The 20,531-nt window shown below is 38.1% G+C and overlaps 1 protein-coding gene across 2 annotated transcripts in view; it reads right to left on the bottom strand.

The window, feature by feature from the left end:
* SYNGAP1 (synaptic Ras GTPase activating protein 1) overlaps window positions 1-20,531 on the bottom strand; it is a 2,730,366-nt gene that overhangs the window by 657,152 nt on the left and 2,052,683 nt on the right. For both annotated transcript variants that reach the window (XM_044083521.1, XM_044083520.1), the window contains one exon: window positions 12,652-12,825. In XM_044083521.1, coding sequence (XP_043939456.1) covers window positions 12,652-12,825 — 174 coding nt within the window. The remainder of the gene's footprint in view (window positions 1-12,651; window positions 12,826-20,531) is intronic.

Consider the following 20,531-nt stretch of genomic DNA (forward strand, 5'->3'; position numbering starts at 1 on the left):
AATGAGAGCCGTCACTTCCTTGATGTTGATATGCTCTCTCCTTTGAGAAAGATATGAAAGCAAATGTTGTCCCGCAACTTGTGTTTGAAGCATCTGTGCACAGATATTGAGATGACAGAAGAAGAGGAGGCCCAGGATTCAGAGTTAGCTGTTGAATCCACCAATGAATCTCTTGTTTTAGGCATGGGAGGAGAGGGATCACAAACTCGAAAGGGTGAGCATGCTGTGTCCAAATTGACTTTAGGAACCACTGAAATTTCCTCATGTGGAGTTTTGCAAGAGCAGCATGGGAATTGTTGATGCCATGAAGCCCAGAAGTCTCAGAAGCTCCCTGGCCATAACTGAGGAGAGAGTCAGAAGGTTTTCTAGAAAGGCAGTGAGGGACTGGACTTTGTCCTTTGGAAGAAAAACCATCATAAGGTCTGTCCTGAACCTGCACCTTAGGAAGATGTAGTCCTGTGTAGGGGTCAGAAAAGATTTTTTGAAGTTTATGGTGAACCCTAGACTTTGTAGGAAATGAATGGCAACCTGCAGGTTCTGACAGGAGCCAGGAAAAGAAGATCTTACAGGCATGGATAAACCTGGATATCCTTGACTCTCAAGAAATCTATTACAGGGGCCAAACACTTTGTGAATAGCCTTGAGGCAGTAGAAAGCCCAAAAGGCAAGGCAGAGAATTGAAAGTACAAAGAACCCACAGAGAAACGTAGAAGTTTCCTCTAAAGAAGATGGATGGGGATGTGTAGATAAGCATCTTTGATGGTTAGAGGAGGCCATGTAAGACTGATGGGGAATCAGAGGTGTCGCTCTCCTACTTTGGACACAACAGAAGAATTATCTTGAGTTCTGTTCAAGCAGCTTTATTGTATACAAACACATCACAACAGAAGTTTACTAACTTTAACTTAAGTAATTTATATAAAAACTAACGACTGCAATCATACATGCTCACTCTCTGGCTGCACTCTCAAAATGACACTGAGAATAGCATGTGCCTGGTATTTATATGTGCACTCTCAGTCCTTGATATGCTTCTTAAAGATACATCACATACACGCTGATCTACATCCTCCTTCTTTGAGAAATAGATCATGCAATGTTATGAATCTATTTGATGTGCAGATATCACAGGTAGGTCTTTGTCATGCATTTATACAAGACTAGGTACATATATACAGCTGAAGTCCATGTTGTTGCGTATTTCACACTGGGCCTGGATATTCGACTATATCGTGTTGCATAAACTGGGAATTGGGTTTAGCAATTAGAGCTGTCTCTACAGAATGTTCAACCTTGGAAGTATTTGGAACATCTTCAGGAATGGAATTAGAGGTTGAAACACACTCTGGGATGGAAACAATGTTTGGTTCGCTCTGAGATCTGGAATCTGTATCACAGGAACAATTCTGCGATGATGATTCTGGTACAGGAAAAGATGCTTGCGATTACTCCTGTACTCCACACCCTCAGATTCTACAAGTTAGGATCTCAGTTCGGCACTATACCTGTAAATTGACCAATCCGGTCAAAACCTTTCGCCGTTTGAATTCTCACTGTCTCTCCTTCCTTAAACGGACGAAGAAATCTGCTTGATTTATCATAACTGGACTTTTGGATAGAATGCTTCTTGAATAATTGAGCCTTGATGTTTCTGTTGTTCTTAGCTTTAGGCCTCAATGAACTGAAACGAATAGATAACGCCATTCTGATTGCCTGGATAGAAGTTTTTGAGCAGGTGTGGCAAGAATAGTGCCACAGAGTATGTTTCTCAGATGAAATAAATTCAAAAAGACATCAGTAAGGTCACGCTTTGACCTTTCAAGTAATTGCTTTGCAGTCTGCACTGCACATTCAGCTAGCCCATTTGACTGTGGATATTCAGGACTGCTAGTAACATGTACAAAGTCCCATTCTCTTGCAAATTTCTGAAACAGCGGACTAGTAAATTGAGTACCATTATCAGAAATAACTTTGTGTGGACTACCATGGACTGAAAAATGACATTTCAACTTAGTAATAACAGTAGCGGATGTTAGGTTAGGTAGTAAGTCAATCTCAAACGAATTTGAATAAGGGTCTACTAATACTAAGCAGTGTTGATTGTCCCACTCGAAGACATCAGTGGCTACTGTTGACCAAGGTAGTTCAGGAACTTGACTTAGCTGAAGTGGTTCTTTTTGCAAATGTGGTCTAGTGCTATTGCATACTGAACAAGAAGAAAGTACTTTAGCAATATCTTTCAGTAATGAAGGCAAAAATACTAATTCTCTCACTCTTCTCTTAGTGGATGTGGAATCTGGGTGACCACGATGCAAACTTTGTATATAGTCTTGTTGTAAGGAAGCAGGAACAACAATTTTAGGACCTTTGAAAATAATGCCATCTTCCATCAACATTTCATCTCTGTAAGGAAAATAGCCTTGCGCTTCAGGTGGTACACTAGATTGCTTTGATGGCCATCCAACATTAATGTAGTGACTGAACTTTTGCAGAATTGGATCAGTCTTTGTGTGATCTCTTAACTCATCAAGCCAATGGTACAAAAATTACACACTGCCATCATGTCAAAGTCAAAATTCTCTGCATCAAGCTGTTCCGTCGTATTTCTGGTCAATCTGAATAAGCTATCAGCCAGATGGAGTTGTTTGCTTTTCGTACAGACCATTTTGAAGTTGTACTTTTGCAATTTGAGCATCATTCTTTGTAATCTCGCTGGAGCTGAATGCATAGGCTTCTCCAGAATAGTGACCAGAGGTTGGTGGTCAGTTTCAATATGAACAGCTCAACCATGAATATAATTATGAAACTTGGAACATGCAAATACCACTGCCAAAAGTTCTTTCTCAATTTGAGCATACTGCATTCCACCTTGGGTAAGTGTACTAAATGCATAGGCTACTGGTCTGCCTTCTTGAAGTATAACTGCTCCAAGACCAAATTTTGAAGCATCACAGGAAAGAGTGACTGGTTTATTCACAAAATAGTATCTTAATGTAGGTGGGGTTGCAATTTTCTGCTTAAGGTCTTCAAATGCCTTCTGGTGCTGTTCTAACCATGACCATGCAACATTTTTGCATGTCAGCTCTCTTAAAGGTGCTGTCAACTCACTGAAATCTGGTATAAACTTGCCTAAATAGTCGACCATGCCTAGGACATGCTGTAGAGCTTGAATATTGTCTGGTGCTGATATTTCAAGAATAGCTGCTTGCTTGGTCGGGTCTGGTTTCAAGCCAGTACTGGTAAATAAATGACCTACATAAGTAACTTCTGGTACTCTGAATTTGCACTTCAGAGGATTGAGCTTCAAGTTTACTTCACATGTTCTGTCTAGAACTCTCTTTAGGTTTCTGTCATGCTCTGCTTCACCATTGCCTCCAACCAATAAATCATTTACTATTATGGCACAAGGATAACCGAATAAGTTTTGCTCCATTGCAGGCTGGAAGACTTCACTTGCAGAATTTATTCCAAATGGCATCCTTAGGAATCAGTTTCTGCCAAACGGGGTACCAAAGTGGTTAGTAATGTAGTAATGAGGATTTGCAATCCAGGCATCACTTGCCAAAATGAACTTTTTGCATCCAAGATAGAAAAAACAGTGGCATTCTGTATTAGGGCTGTGACCTCTTTGACTGTGCACGGGTCTCTTCAATGGCTTGTTCAAGTCTCTTGGGTCAATACATATTCTGATTTCATCTGAGCCTTTCTTGTGAGCTGCTACCATACATGACACCCATTCAATTGGTTCTGTAACTGGACAAATTACACCTTGCTGTACCATTTTATCCAACTAAGCCTCAACTTTATCCTGCATAGCTATTGGAACTCTTCTTGCTGGTCTGACCACTGGAGTGACCTCTGGGTCTAACTTCATAGAATACACAACTGGAAGTTTGCCCAACTTGTCATCGAAAACATCAGCATACTCTGAGAAAATAGCTTCAGAAAAACTGGAACTAGGAGATGCACTTATGTGATGAACTTCTTTGGTAAAAGAAAGCAGATTCATTTTCAAACTATATTTGAGACCCAATAAAGACTCTACTGGTCTTCAGACTACACAGAATAACAAGTTGTAACAGTTCTTGGCCAAATAACATGAAAGCATCATTGAGCCTTCTGTTTGAATTTCTTCACCTTCATAAGCAGCAAGTTTCGCACTACTGGCCACACTGAGTTGTTCTCTAGTTCTCACTTTAGCATATGTGTCTGCTGATATAAGATTACACTTTGAACCCATGACTACTTTAAGCTCTGTGGATTATCATTGATTCAGACTGTACAAAACTTCGCTCTTTGCCAGTAAATTCACTGCATCAACTCTCTCACCAATTCCTGATACACCATCTACATAGAAAGTTGACTGCTGCAGCTCTACTTGATCAACTTACTTTTTTGTGTGACCTTTCTTTAGAACTGTGTGGGGTTTACTTGACTTGCAAAACTTGAAAATGGTTCCATTTTTTACACTTGTAACACTGCTGATCAAATGTGAAGCATTTCTCTCTTTTAGACTCATGATTTGCACCACAATTGCGACAGTTAACTGTAAAGCTGGACTTGTGTTTTGTTGATTCATGCTTGTATTGCACTGAGCATGCTTCTTTCACTGAACTAGTCTTAGAATTTGCTGGAAACTACGTGGTTTCTCTGCTGAGCCAGCAGGGGCTGTGGCTGCCATGTGCTTAGGCCTACTTCTGTTTCCCCACGTGTTGCATGCTGTCTACATTTGCTCTGGAGCCTGCTGAAACCATGCTCTTGTCACTTGTAAGCATACTTGTGTGTTTTTCTGTCACTTCATGGATTCGACAAATCTCAATGGCTTTACTCAACATTAAATCACTGTCACGAAGCAAAATCTTTCTCACAGCAGCACTATTAACACCACACATGAGCCTGTCCTTTATTAACTCATCTTTTAATTCACCAAACCGACACATTTTGGCTTTGTTTCTCAGGTCAGCTATATAAGCTGCAAAAGCTTCCCCTGGCATCTGATCTCTTGTGTAAAACAAATGCCTCTCTAGTGTAATATTTGTCTGGGGGTTACACATTTCTCTGAACTTGTGCTTCAAACACTTAGGGTCTACCTTTGATTCAGCCTGTACAACAATATGACAATTTTCACCATCTCCCTCATATACTGCTGGTGCATACACAAATCAGTGCTTTCTTTCTATGGACTCTGACCCAGCTAAGTTTAGCAAAATGAATGCCCTGGTGTGTGCATCTTTATCTGGATAAGCTGCTTGTATAAAAATTTTGTACTCTTGCTCAAATATTCTCCAGTTCTCTGCAATATTCTGAACTAATACAAGTGGTAAGGGCTTTCGAAATCCATCTGCCATATTAACACATACCAGTGAAGGGTTTTGCAAATTAGCATGGACATATACACATACACATATGCCAGAAATTTATACCAGCATTTGTAACTTTGCCCAATAGCACAACAAGCCTCTGTGTAACTGAACTTTGCGAAATAATTCTCTCGGGCATTGTTATACTCTTGAAATTACTGTATTGCAAAAGTAATTTATCATCATTTTAGCAAACATTTCAAATAACTTCACGATGCGAATGAAATGGGCAAGAGAAGCTCAAAATCAGTAACATTTCAAAGTAATTGCACTTTGCAGCAAATAAACTGTACACAGCACACTGAAATTTCCCCAAAATAGTGGTACCTTGCTAAGCAATTCTTTACAGTGCAAGGAACACTCTGTAATGGCGGCACTTTGCGAACAGGCACACCCAGCACAAGAAACTTTTCAAAAATGGCTATACTTTGACTGTACTTCACAAAACAGTTGCACTTTGCTCACAGTTAAACTCTTTGGAATACATACACAGTAATAAGCACACACTGTAAGCACTTTTATACACTTTGAGATAATCTGAATAACTCTAGTTATGCCTTTGATACAATATGAAGCCGTAGTTATGCCAAAACACAGCACTCTGCCAAAAAACATGCATTTGCCTTACTTTATTTACATTTAATGTGCCCTTTTTGCCCTTATTATATTTGTTTTGCTCGTTTAATCTCTTTTCATGCCCATCGTACTTTTCTTGTGCTTGTTTTATTCCAAACATGCCCGTTCTGCCTTAAACATGCTTCTTTTTGCCTTAAACATGTTGGTTTTGCCTTAAACATACTCATTTTACTTTAAACATACTTGCTTTGTTTAAACATACTTGTTTTGCTTTTAAACATACTTGTTTTGCTTTAAACATGCTCGTTTTACTTTTCTGATAATCGTTTTGTCAAATATCTTAATTTTAAACATTTCCTTTAGTTAATAAACCTTTTGTGCTTCCCGCTTGTCTAATAATGCAGTTTGTGCCCTTGTAATGCTCTGTTTCATCTTTGTTATAAAATAAGCAGTTCATGCAAATCTCATTACCTTTGATTCTTTTTTGGCTCTTTTTCATGCTTGGTTCTCTTAGTTTACCTTGACTGTCATCTCTGCGCCTCACGGCTATGAATATTATTCTCTGTGATCCCTGTTCTGAAACCATGTTGCTCTCCTACTTTGGACACAATTAAAGAGTCTTCATGAGTTCTGTTCAAGCAGCTTTATTATATACAAACACATCACGATAGACGTTTACTGACTTTAACTTAAGTAACTTATATACAAACTAACTACTGCATCATACTTGCTCACTCTCTGGCTGCCCTCTCAAAATGGCACTGGGAATAGCAAGTGCCTGGTATTTATATGTGCACAGTCCTTGATATGCTTCTTAAAGACACATCACATGCACTCTGATCTACAAGAGGAAACAGAGTCTGTAATGACAGCATGCAGAAAGATGGCACTGCAAGAAAAATGTTTAAGGTGGGACAGATCTAGGACTGGTCTCCATGGACCATCCTTTCTGGGGACAGAAAACATCCTTGAGTAAAACCCTCTGCGTCTCTGATCCATTGGCATGTGTTGAATTGTGCCTTGAGAAAGTAGCTGTGTTAGAACCTCTGGAAACAAATTTAATTGACTTGAAGGGGGCTGTGGAATTTCAATAAAAGGAGGGATAATTTTTCAAGTCATGAAGTATTCCTGCTGGATAATGGAGAGAACCCAGGAATTCTTAATGATCTTTGCCCAAGCTGGAAAACAGAGAGATAGCAGAAAAGAAAGAGGGGTAAGACTTGAAGAGGCTGGTAGTCACAGAGAACTGGGCCTGGATGGAAAGGACTGCTGTGAAGAAGGTGCAGAAGCAGTAGATTTAGATTGTGGAGGTCTCCTAGCAGTCTTTTTAGGTCTGGAAGAAGAAGCTGTGGAAGAAGATGTGCAAATTGGTCTCCTAACAAAAGATATCTTAGTAGGAAAATTCCTATGGAACTTATGGACAGCAGAAACAAAAAGATGCTTCAAATCTTGAAGTTCCTTTCTTTCTTTTGCAGAGACTTAAATAAGTCTGCAGCAGCAGAACCAAAATGAGCTGTCTTACCCAAAGGAGCATCTAACAATTTTGCTTTAATGTTATCTGGCAATGGTTGAAGCCTCAATCAAGAGTGTCTCCTAAGTACAACCAGATGCAGCAGCTCTAGATGATGCCGCAACAGCATCGTAGCTGCACTTAATGGAATGTCTAGCTACTTGCGAAGAAGCTGTTAAAAGAGTCAAAACCTGAGTTTTAATTTCAGAGTCTGGGAACTGAACAAGAGCTTGCGAGGCCTGATGAAAGTCCAGCCAAGGAATACCTAGACATATGAGTTTGGTAATTCATAGCTCTGATCGCTAAAGTGGATGAAGTATAAACTTCTCTTCCTCTGGAGATGCATACTCTAGAGAAGAGGTAATTTGGGTAGAATATGCTAAGGAAGAGTCATCATCATCATCATCATCATCATCATCATCATCATCATCATCATCAGAAAGTACCTGTTCCCCAACTCTTTGAACAGGAGAAGATGTAAAAGAAGAAACAGAAATAGCAGAGGAAGGCTTCAAAGCCATCAAAGCCTTAATTAAACCCTGAGAGAAACTATCCTAGTTAGACTGTGGAGGGGCAAAGGCCTGAGAGTGTCTCTTCTGTTTCTTAACATGCACTTCTGCATGAGGAAAAGCTGAAGAACCTGACATAGGCCTAATATCCGGAATCAACTCAGGAATCTGTTTCCTAATAGCAGTGCAAGGTACGTCCCTTGGACCCTCAAGCACAGTGAGCCGTGGTTCCCCTTGTCCACCTGAAATGGATGTCTGCACTGCCTCTGAGGACATGCCTAGGTCAGATTTCCTAGTAGCTTCCAATGAGGTACCCACCGAGGAAGCAGACCCAACTTCCAAATGCAACACCGGATCTTCCCTGACTTCAAGGGATACATTGGATGAAAGAGGCTCAGCCGAAGAGGATTTAGGCCTAGGCTTGCTAACCTTCCTCTTCAAAGTTGGTTCAGCCGAAGAACCCCCAGAACACTCCATAACATCCTTAGCCAGACGTTTAAGAAATTGATTCTCTAGGCAAAGATTTAAAGCTAAAAGTTGGCTAAGCAAAGTTTTAGGAACAAAAGCCTGACAAAAGGAACAAGAACGATGGTCATGATTGGGGCCTAGTCAGAAAAGACAGGTCATGGATATCTTTATGTGAAATCTGCCTTCCAGACTTACACTTGCCCTTCCTGGATGACATGAACTAACTACAAAAGACAGTAGCAATGAAATAATTCCCCAACAGGGCACTTATCTGAAAGCTGGCAGCAACCAGCGGTATCAGGCAGCACAATGACATACGAATCAAGCATTCCGAATGGTGGCAGAAAAGTTCTGGGGATTGTACGTGCGGTTGTTCTTTTATAGCTGACATTTTCAGCACATACATCCAACATCCCACGTACCTTGCAGTAACTAAAATCTGTTGTATACTGGCCAGATGTCGGGTCATTTGGGCGGAGGACTTCCCACATGTAAAGAGTACTGCAACATTGAATAGGAGGACATCAATCAAATGCAGACTACAAAATGAGTGAGTAGTGTAGCAACTGTTGTGAAAACGACAAGTAAGAGTAGTGTCTTGGTGTGAAAAAGTCCATGTATCTGTAGTAAGGAAGTTCATGTTGGGATAGACCAAAAAAGTTTGCAAAGTATATTTAGAAAGTCCATGTAAAACCATTTCTGTGACTGGACAGGATTTACTTAATCTACAAAAGAATGATCTGACAAACTAGGCAAGGATCACAAAATCAGAATAAAATGATTAAAAGAGAATTACCTATTGCTTAAAGCTGAAGCGGTCTTAAGAATGTCAATTGCTATGTTTTTTCAGTGCTAGATGTAAACTAAGATTACTGGCAGATAAAATTACATGAAACAAGCTCCAGACTGTGTACATTAAAAATGCCATTGAGAAGGTACAGATTCCTTAGATTACCACTTAGCATTTCAGTAACACCAAGATTTTCCAGAAAGTGATAGTCCAAGCAACTGAAGGCTTGGAAGCTGCACTCAACATAACTAATGACCTACTATTGTGGGAGCTAGATACAAGTAAGAGCATACAGAAGAGTGATATTGCTGCTGAACAGATTAAAACAATATCACTTCAAGCTAAATAGGAAAAATGAAAAATTAAAGTAACATGCCTGAAATATGTGGGCCATACCTAACATCATTGGGTCTGAAGCCTGATCTAGAAAAAAAAAAAAATCTGAGCAGTTGTGAAAATGCCAAGGCTAGGAGACAAAACACACATCAAAGAGGTTTCTAGAATGTCACAATATCTTGCAAAGTCAGTGTCTATTATGTCTGAAATAACTATGTTTTTAAGAAAATTGTTAGCTTACGATTTAGCTTTTAGACTAGAGCTATGAACAGGAAAAGACTTCTGATTGTTCAACAACTAGTTACAGGTGCTCCAACATAAAAATATAATGATGTGAATAAGTCAGTTAAATTACATGTCAGTTTGTTATTCTGCACAAGAACAAACTACCTGTGTATGGGCTCAACAGGATTTAGGATTTATAAATAAACATAGAGAAATACACTGTTACCATTTGTGTACGAGAGTGAAAAGTCCATGAATATGTCTGTGATGCGGAAACAGGCCAAAAAATCTTTGCAAAGTATACTTTGAAAAGTATACTTAGAAAGTCTATGTAAAAGCATTTCCAAAACCCGATAGGATTTACTGATTCTACAGATGAATCTGAAAGTGATATACAAACAAGCCAATGAGCTACATGTTGAGTAGAACACATTTACCCCAGAATCATTAAGAACTGATTGAAAAAGAACTAAACATTCTTTGGATAGCTTTGCAGTTACTTATCACAAAGGCAAAAGTAGAACTTCAGATGCACTAATGATGACTTAAGAGATGTAGTTACTGAAAGATATTACAGTTAAAGGATTGCCTAAGCAAAAATTATTATTTAGGAAATAAATTCACCCTTGATATACTTTTAAGGCAGAAATACACTGCATTCAAGGCTTAACTTTGCTGCTATCCAAGCAGCTCCCATTCAACTGAGAAAACAAATGTTTCAGAAGATACACAAATCCCACCAGGAACAGTAAGATGCAAAGAAGAAAGACAGAAGGATATACAATGTAATGGTCAGGAATGCTAATACAAACAGAACAAGAAGTACACAAATGTGCCATACACAATGCACAACATAAAAATCTAGTGAATGTTAGCAAACCCACCACCAGGTCACCTATGGAGAAAAGTGAGCAAGGATATGTTACACTTTAAAGAAGCCATGTATCATATATGTGTAGATCATTGCTCTACAAATTCCCTGAAATAAGCAGACTGATAGGCACAACTGCAGTGTGATTACTGAATTAAAGTTTGTTTTCATGATGGGATACCGAATGTTCTCATACCTGCAAATTACAGGAATTCGGGAGATTTGTACGAGTGGGAATCTAAAGTTCATTCCCCACTGTCTGGAGTCTGATGAACAAGAGAAGAGAACTCTGCATAAAGCAAAAAACTAGTAAGAAAAAACTGTCAATCAGTTTTGGAATACAGGAGTACTTCATTGCAGGTTGTTTAATTGGAATTTTTGAAAAGCAAACAAAAACTACTTACTTCCATTGTGCTACTAATGCCTCAAAATCAGTTTCAACTAAAAAGGTTGGTGGAGGAAAAAATCAGCAGAGACAGAAGTACTATTATAATAGAAACTGCAAAAAAAAAAAAAATTACAAGAAGCCCAAGGCAGACTTCAGGGAATTTTTCCACAGGTAGACTGTAGGGTTACCACCTGTCCTGCTTTGCGAGGGACAGTCCTCTTTGGGTAGTTGTGTCCTACAAAAAAACCCCTACAAAATGGCAAATGTCCTGAGATTTTAGGACAAAAATATTTCCCAAGATGTCTTTAATAGTTGCATAAAACAGTTATTTTTTATCTGAAACACCTAAATGCTATATGAAACATCATAAGCAACTCAAATGCTATAAGAATGAGCATTTATTTGTGCAAACAAGTGAAGTTCTGTACTTTGCACTGGCCATGGGTATATTTTGTCGGCAAAATGTCACATTTCTACAAAAAATGTCCCACTTTGGGCATTTGAAAAGGTGGCAACTCTAGTAGACTGCAATTGTTGGAGGTGTGAAGGGAACGAGAGGGGGTACTTGAGAACATATTTTTTAGTAATACATTGAGCTGGTAGACTTCAAAAATTCTCTACAAGGTATTCTGTCAGTAATATTGGGGGAGTAAAAGAAATTATTCTTTTGAGCTGGAATGTAGAAACTGAATTGCTTAGGCATAGTGAGACTCAACTATGTTTAATACTGCTTCCTGCCAAAAAAGTAATGACTGTTGTTATAAAAGAACTGGAGGTGGGATCTTTAGAAAAGGAAAAGAGCAAACTAAATAAAATAAATAGAACCTGAGGGAAGAATGCATGCAAAATTATGTTTAGGAGGAGGAGTGAAATTTCAGAGAAGGCAGGACTTGGGCAACTATGTAATGCTACACTGAATAATAATTATTAACAAAGAAACTATATATGAATAATGCATGAAAAAATCTTTATAATGTCTTATTTTCTCTTTTATAAGCATGTCTACCCATGACACCGTGTAATATGTGAAATTAATAAAAGTGTTTAAAAAAAATTTACAACAAGAAGCTGAAGCAACATTAAGAACACAAAAAACAAGGAAAAGTCTGTAGCCCGACACTGACGTTGTTAGTCAAGGAGGTGAATCAAGATCCTCTTCAACTGCAATTCACAGAGAAGATGGAATGCAATACAGGAGGAATCACAGACATTAAAATAAGACAAACATGACAAAGTCCAAGAAGATAATCTAACATTTTCAGAAGCAGTGCTTCTGACAAAGATAAAAGGAAAAAAATAGAGAATTTTGGGATGGTGAGAGCTGCAAACAGCTCGTCAAGTTATGCCTCCAATAAAAGCAGCAGAGCAGACAAGTGCCCGAAAGGGAAAATCAGATGTCTAGATAAAAAGCCCTATTACATACTGAAGAAACAGAACACCATTGAAAAAAATAACAGATATGTGGGTATTCTGAAATCTGCTCAAAATCCTAATGTTGCATTTATTAAAATTCACATAGCACATTCTCTTCTTTTCCATCTCACATACGAAGAACATTATGTGCATTATTCTACAGCAGGCCAAAGTTAAAATATAAGAAACATGCAGTTTAACTCACCCTGTCCAGTCGACTTTCATCCATTGACTTGGAGTACTCCTTTAATTTAAACTCTTCTCTGTCAATGTGGGAGCTCTCAATATCAGCTGATAGATGAGGCATGTTAGTAACCCAAGCTACTGTTCGTTCAGATGCTGGTGTCACAGGATTAAGGGTTGCAGGTGAGTGGGATTGCTAGGAAATAAAAGAAATATGAGAACAATGATCTGACTCAATCAATATTGTTTTAACTCATGCCATTTAGAATACAGATAAGTTAATGCTTCTAGCCATGCTACAGGCCACTTCAGCCTGGGAATGCAAACAAAATGAAAGCATTATGTGACTGCTAAATTGTGACTCGGACTAAAAGTCAATCACCATTGATATTTCAGTTTGTCATTCATTATACCCAACTGGATACTGGGATCTCTACCTACAAAGTCAAATGCAAAACCAATAACTTCTAAGGCATCAAAGAAGATTAAATAAAATCTAGCATAACAAACAGTAATACAAATTATTTTTTTTAAGTTGAATGTAAAATACCTACATGTTTATTACATTTACTTTGGGAATGTAACTTTAGTGATGTTTGCTTATCTTTGAAAGAAAGGTTACTAATGTATCTTAATTTGAATTTGATGGCAAGTATAGTGGTATAACACATGCTATCAAAAAAGGTGCTAAAAATGCAGATCCACTAGAAATGGTGGCTTAAATATTAGCCATCCTCTCAAAGTAAGTTTAAAATGCACTTGTACTAAAATGCATTCATTCTCCAATTATGTGCCTAATCTAGTGCAGGGCTGTGAGAGAAATAGCACCTACTGTGATACTCAGTAGATACAGATTAGCAAAACCAAAAAAACTGACAGGATGTCAGTCACAACACAACAATGCTTGAGTACGTGTGCACACACCCACTCTTGTGAGTGCACAGACACACTGTCACACACACACACACACACACACACACACACACACACACACACACACACACACACACACACACACACACACAAAATTTGAAGGCTTTCAAGTTCACCTATGACATATCTTTTAGATTGTGGAGGAAACTAAATCACCCAGTAAAAACCTTCATAGACACAGGGGAACATGCAGATGTCAAACAGAAGGCACTTCAGTCAAGACCCAAAGTACAGAATCAAGTGTTTATGTGCACAGCAAATAAATACAAATTCTTCAAAACACCAAGAATTTAAATTTGTTATTTTTGACTAGAGTCTAAGGGATCAGCAGCCACTTAATTATTATCATACTGTACAGAAGACTCCTACAGATATACTCATAAATCAGCCAGTATCCACCAACGAGTCAAATACACAATGGCATGCTCAACACAGTAACTGGATAAAATGGAATTACTGGGAACAATACAGCCAGAATAATATTCAGGAGGAGGAGGAATGCAATTTAATGGCAGGCAGGACTTGAGCAATTTATGTAATGTTGGACTGAATGCCAACTGACAAAAAAGAAAACATGCATAATGCACGAAAATGAAACATGTTTATAATGGTCTGTTTTCGTTTATATTACTTTATGTGTATCCATGTTGCTATTAAAAGCGTGTACATTTTAATAAAGGTGTTGAAAAAGCTAAGTAACTGGTTAATGAATAATGCTGAGTTAACTAATATTTTGTATGAGACAGACTTAAGATATGTGCACAGTACAGTTCGGTACTGTGGGTTTTGTTCTTACAGCACATGGATAGTTATTGTCACCAACGAATCATGTAAATAGATATGTAAATAAGCATTGATATTGCTCACAAACATTACCACAGAAATCATGTGTCATTACTTGAAAGGGCGTCAGGTTCCTCACTGCAGCCTTGGCCAGAACAAATCAATCTTGTAATAATATGTATCCACAGACTAAGTTCCAAGGTCCCATGTTTAGTGGAGGAAACCAAGATCACTTCTACTGCAACACTGCCACCTAAGAATACAAAAAGCAATGCTCCCAGTAAATGGATTATAGTGGGACTCAGGCACCAATAAGTAACCCTCTGCATTAGTTCACTTAAGTGACAATCAATGCACTGCTTGGATGCTTCTTCTGGACCTGTTATATTCTAGTTGTTGCTGTTTTTATATAGTCAGGTACAAGAAACAAACTACACTACTTGTGCCTTACTTTGATGCACTCTTCTACTTTGCACAGGGCAGTATAAATGTTTCTGAGACACAGTTACTGCTAATCCATTCTGTTTGGATACAGCAGACTGTAGGGCATTTTCTGAGCTTTCCAGTAATATATTCAATATCTGTACTGACTAGAATGAAGTTTCACAATGGTGTTAAGTGCTACTCAAGGATACAGAGGTAAAGTAGCACAGGAAGCATCCCGCAGTCTAGCTACAGCACGACGAGCGGCTTTGTGGTCTATTTATTTGTTAGTTGTTGTTAGCAGAGTAACTAGACTAGTCTAAAATTACTTTTCAGCCATGACCCAGGCTATTTGGCAAAAGACTATATACAAAGTGTATATACGGTATTTAGACAAAGTGTGGGTAAAAGAAAAAAATGCAAAGCTGACCACATACCGAGTAATTAAATTAAAGAAGTAGTGAAAAATAATACAAAAGAGGTTGTTTACATCTTAGCATGGCACAGCAACTTGCTCACTGAGCTGTACTTTGTATCTTTTTATCCACTGTCTTGGAAGTATTTGCATTTATAAAGGTCTTGTAAGTGATTAAGTAGCTGTATTTGGGACTCAGCATAGCCTGATCATGTTCTGATATTAGAGGTAAATGGTTACTGGTGGCTCCACTATTATTTGTGAAGGCTTTTTCTCAGTCAGGCTAAAGGGAGATCTGACAAGGGAGAGGGGGATCCTGGCTAGTAAAAATGAATATGGAGGTGGTATTTGTATTTTTTTCGTTTTGATGCAATAGTAGGCAGTACTTCAAGAGGAGCAATCAGTAGATTGGGGGTAACCATTTGAAATGTCAGGGCCTGATTCATCAAGTCCTGAAATACAGATATTGAATGACTGAAAAAACAGACTTGCATATACCAGTCTGAGATGGCAATTTCTTAGAATATTCCCTCCCCATTTTCCAAGATATTATCATCGGAGAGGTGGTATATATAAGTTTGGAGGGGTGCTCCTGCAAAAATCAAGTTTAAAAGAGAACAGTGATGTTTGATATTCACTTTTCTCTTGAATATTTGGTCCTTTTTTTGGTGTATCAGCACTTGGCATTATAAGTGCCAACATTTCAACAGGAAGCCCGTTAGAGAGCTAAACAGTAAAATGGTGCTGGCAATACTTGGCAAACAGTTTGTTTTTGCACAATGAAGTACAGTGTTTTCCTTAGTTCTGAAACGATGGCTAAAGATATTTATTGTGTCTTGGAGGTTTTAGGAGTTCTCAGATGAGTTTAAAGTGATATAGGAAGTTCATACTCAAGCCTGGCAATCTGCATAATGATTTTTATGGCCCTTCTGGTTTTACAGATGTGGAGATTTGTAAAGCAGTAGAACTTATAACAATGTAACACTAAACAAACTAAACTTCCAAAAAATGAAAATAGTGGCCCAACGAAGAAGCTGGAAGTGACCCTCTCTCCTTGAATTCTCATACAATATTGAGTCCGAGCCCAAAGTAGAGAACACAATATTTATTGACTAGACACAAAAAAATAGACATAAGGGATTTCATCCTGTATAATAAGAACTTCATCAGATAAATGAATAAGACATTCAATCCACTTTTATAACACAGACTAAAAACGTCATAGCCATTAAACAAATAATGACACACCCCCTTAAAGACAAAGTGATCGAGCAATACATTACATATATTAAATAAAAGAATATGGTTAATATGTAAAATACTTAATTATAAATATGGTATATTTAAAATGAACCATGTAAAAAATATATATAAAATATTTTCTGTATAAAACATATTATCTTTCAATAGCTCTTAATTTAAGCAAGGAACTAATTGAAATGTTTTCATTTAAACCTGGCCAGTTGCCTGCATCCAGACGCAACTGCCAGTACAATTACCACTTCTCCAACAAGAGTGACCAAGCTCCATCTCGGACATCTGTGTCAATGCTGTCGATAACTACAAATTTAAAATCATGCCCTTCATTTTCTAGGATATGTTTCTTTTTTAATCTAATGTCATATAGGTGTTCGTATATACGTTTTTTTAATTTATGGTCAGTTTTTCCAATATAATAACAGCAACCACAGGTGCAAATAGTACAATATATAACTCTTTCCGAACAACAATTGTATCTTTGATGAATCCTAATCTCTGTGTTGTTGATGTGGAAGAAACTGCCTTCTCTAATGAATTTACAAATGTTACACATTCCACATTTACTCATGTAACCATCCTTCCATTTTAGAGTAATGGTTCTTAGTTTCAAAGATACTTTTCGGATTCCTACCCTTTTTAAAGACCATTGTGGGGTTGATGCCTATGTGAAGATTTATACTTTTGTCTTGGCTTAGAACAGACCAATTCTTATCTAAAACGTTCTTTAATTTATAACTGTCGGTAGTAAAAACAGTAATGAAAGAGGTCTTATAATCCCTGCAAACCTCTGTGTTATCAGTGGTTACAGGAATGGAACCAGAAGCAGCATTCGTTTCATCGTCTGCTAGAAGGGGAAGAAAAAAACCTGATTCAAGGTAAAAGTTTCTATTTCTAAAATACTTCTAAGGGTAAATCACAGACTGAGCTTCTTACTGTACCAGTAAAATAGTACACATTGTATTGGGTACAGCTGTTGGTGAAGCATTAGCTCAATTTCAATTGCCAACTCACTGGTCTACTTAATTACCTGTCACAGTGCTAAATGGTATAAAATACTCTGAAGTATGTAACACTAACTCATATCTCAACCAAGTAATATAAATGATGATAACTAATTAACCTTATATATATATATATATATATATATATATATATATATATATAATGTAGGATCCGTACAGATCCCCGACGGCACTTTCTACCGAAGCAGAAATCACCTTCAAGCACTTTTGGTTATGTATGCTGGTTGTGCTGGTTGCACTACGGTGCGGTTAAGGGAGAATTCCCTTTTCTCCACTGTAGTGCGAACTTGGAGTGAGAACATAAAAGTAGGGGGGGTGGGGGGCATAGCCCCCCACATGGAGAGGTGCAGGCGGGCTTGCCCCCCATGCATAAAAGAAGCTTTATTGTTTTTTGCTTTTTTTTCTCGAACGGACTTTAACAAAAGTGCTTTTTCGGTGAAAGCGCTTTCTTTAAAGTGCGTTTGGTTATTGTGGATTCGGACTATTGAACTTTCGTTCAATATTCCTAGATCCATAGATATATATATATATATATATATATAGATATAGATATATATATATATATCAATACCCTATGGGAATCAAAACCCATAAAAACTGTGGACACTGAGGCAAGTTCAAGACACATAATGAGCTCATGGCATATGGATTGCAACACCACCTCCACTCATAGAACCTTATTATTTTTTTAGCAAGGCAGTGAATAATAAGCAAAGCAGTATGCATAAACCTAATATGCAGGGATAAAGTAGGCTTGGTAACCTACATCATAACAGACAATGAGCCAATAATGTAATGACTCCACTGAATAAAAAACACACAATGGCATATACCCGGCAGCAAGTGAAAACATAGTGAAGGTACAGTAGAAACAATTTTTCCTTGAGTACTTAACTTTTATTGTGCAAGTATAGATCCCTTTTGGGTTTGAATAGCATTTCTATTAAATCGTGTAACTGTATGTTTAGTGGCAGAAGTCAAAATTTTGTTAAATATCCTTAAAGGCAGAAATCCATTCCCAGCAGTCCAACCAAAGGGACATATCACCTATCACTGCCATTCAGGTTCTGCTCCTTAATAAAACTGAGGGTTCCCTTCGTATAAATGAAATCCCATTTACCCGACTTTCATAACATTGAGCGAAGAACACCAAAAGTCCACAACACTGACCACTTGGAATACCGACATATAACTAAAGGTAAGTAACTGCTTGGCCAGCATGTTGACCTTTGCCCCTGACCTCCACGGCAGTGTGATCTCGGAGTTAGTATATTTAGTTAGGATGGGGTGTGTGGGTGTTGCGGGTAAAGCCCCCCCACGTGAGTGTGTTTTCTTTACTTCGGTTTCAGTTTGTTTGTCGGACTGGACAACGCGTTACTGACCTTTAGTTAAATGTCAGTGTTCCGAGCAGTTGGTGTTGTGGACTTTCAGTGTTCTCGGCTCAATGTTACGAAAGTCAGTAAGTGGGATTTAATTTATATGAAGTAGACCGGTTTTAAGTCACAGCTCTGTAAATGCCACACACACACCGAAGGAACAAAAAAATCACATTTCAGCATTTCAGTTGCTCTACATTACAGAACACCATCAGAAAACAGACGGTATTAAAGATGAATGCAATAAGTTACTTATCTATGGCAAAAACATGACAGCTGCATAGGACACTGAAAAAAACATGTAACAAAGGACTGGTGGTATTTTACTTAGAAGGTACAACAATTAGAACATGCATCCACCAGATAGTTCTCCAATAACTGATATCCAGCAGTAAGTTATATGAGTAACTGGTCTCCCTTAATCAGTTTGTTTCTCTGGTCATCTGCCCATCAATGCTAAAATGAGGGTGGCCCAACTTTCTTTAATTTCTTACTGTAGTGCATTATGGAAAAAGAAACTCTGAAGAGGGAGAATGAAGGACTAAATACAGAGAAAGAGGCAAGAACTTAAAGCAGCCTATGAGAACACAAATAACTGGGATGCCCAGGATGGAAATGCAGAGAAAGAAAACATAGGTGGTTGCTGAAATACACTCAAAGATATGAAAATTAGTTATTTGCCATAACTGTATATCTGCACGAGCTGATCCATCCACTGCGCCCACTAGGACTTAAACCACAGGCATTAGAACCACTCTGGACTCCAATTTTTACAAGGCTGATATATGCCACTCCCTTCTAATAATATACTACACCATTTCTCCTCTCTATACATGAGGTAGCTGCCCCATAGCATTAACTCTGAGTCAAAGGAAATGAGACCATTTCAGCCAAAGCAAAGGAAATTGGGGTCATTCAGAACTGAGGACACACTTACTCACACAGATCTACTGTTATGACGAGTACATAATTTTCATATCTAATAGGCGTGGATCCATCTTTCACCACTTATAGGACAGACTTCCAAGATGTTCAGGATGAGAGGTCCTAACCCAGAATACCTCTGATCACAACAGTCCAACTGCAGATCTAGATATGGAAACTACATCTAATTTATCATGTCTTGTAAAAGTATTCAAGAATAACCAAGTAGTAGCGGCAAAATCATCCACTGAAGCACTCCTAAAATAAGCTGAAAAAATACTGAATACAGTAAACTCTCAGTTAACTGGAATTCAAGCAACCAGCACTCTTAAACAACGGGCAAAAAGATATCGAAGAAATACAGTACAATTTTCATGTGTTGCACTTTCTGTCCCCCCCCCCCCCTGCATAAACATACCTTACATTTTCAGAGTTTTAGAGTTTTAAAAAGGAAGATAGGAATAAATTCCCTCTCTACCCAACCTGAGAACAAGTCAAACCAAACAAATAGTTTAGGTACAGTATTAGTCAGGCCTGTTTTTAACAGTACCGCTCAACCAACCAGAAACTACAGTTATCTGGCATTTACCAATCCCCATGGATGCCAGTTAACTGACAGTTTACTGTACCCTGGTTGAATATATATTTAGGATCAACAGGTAACTACTTGTCATGGGATTTATAGCAAAAATTGCACAAAGAAAGCCACCTAAGAATTTGGAATTACAGGATGCAGGCAAATTGGTGTGTTTCTGAACAGAATTAG

The sequence above is a fragment of the Protopterus annectens genome, chromosome 9.part0, assembly GCF_019279795.1.
Source record: "Protopterus annectens isolate FY-2018-M chromosome 9.part0, PAN1.0, whole genome shotgun sequence".
NCBI classification, from domain to species: domain Eukaryota; kingdom Metazoa; phylum Chordata; order Ceratodontiformes; family Protopteridae; genus Protopterus; species Protopterus annectens.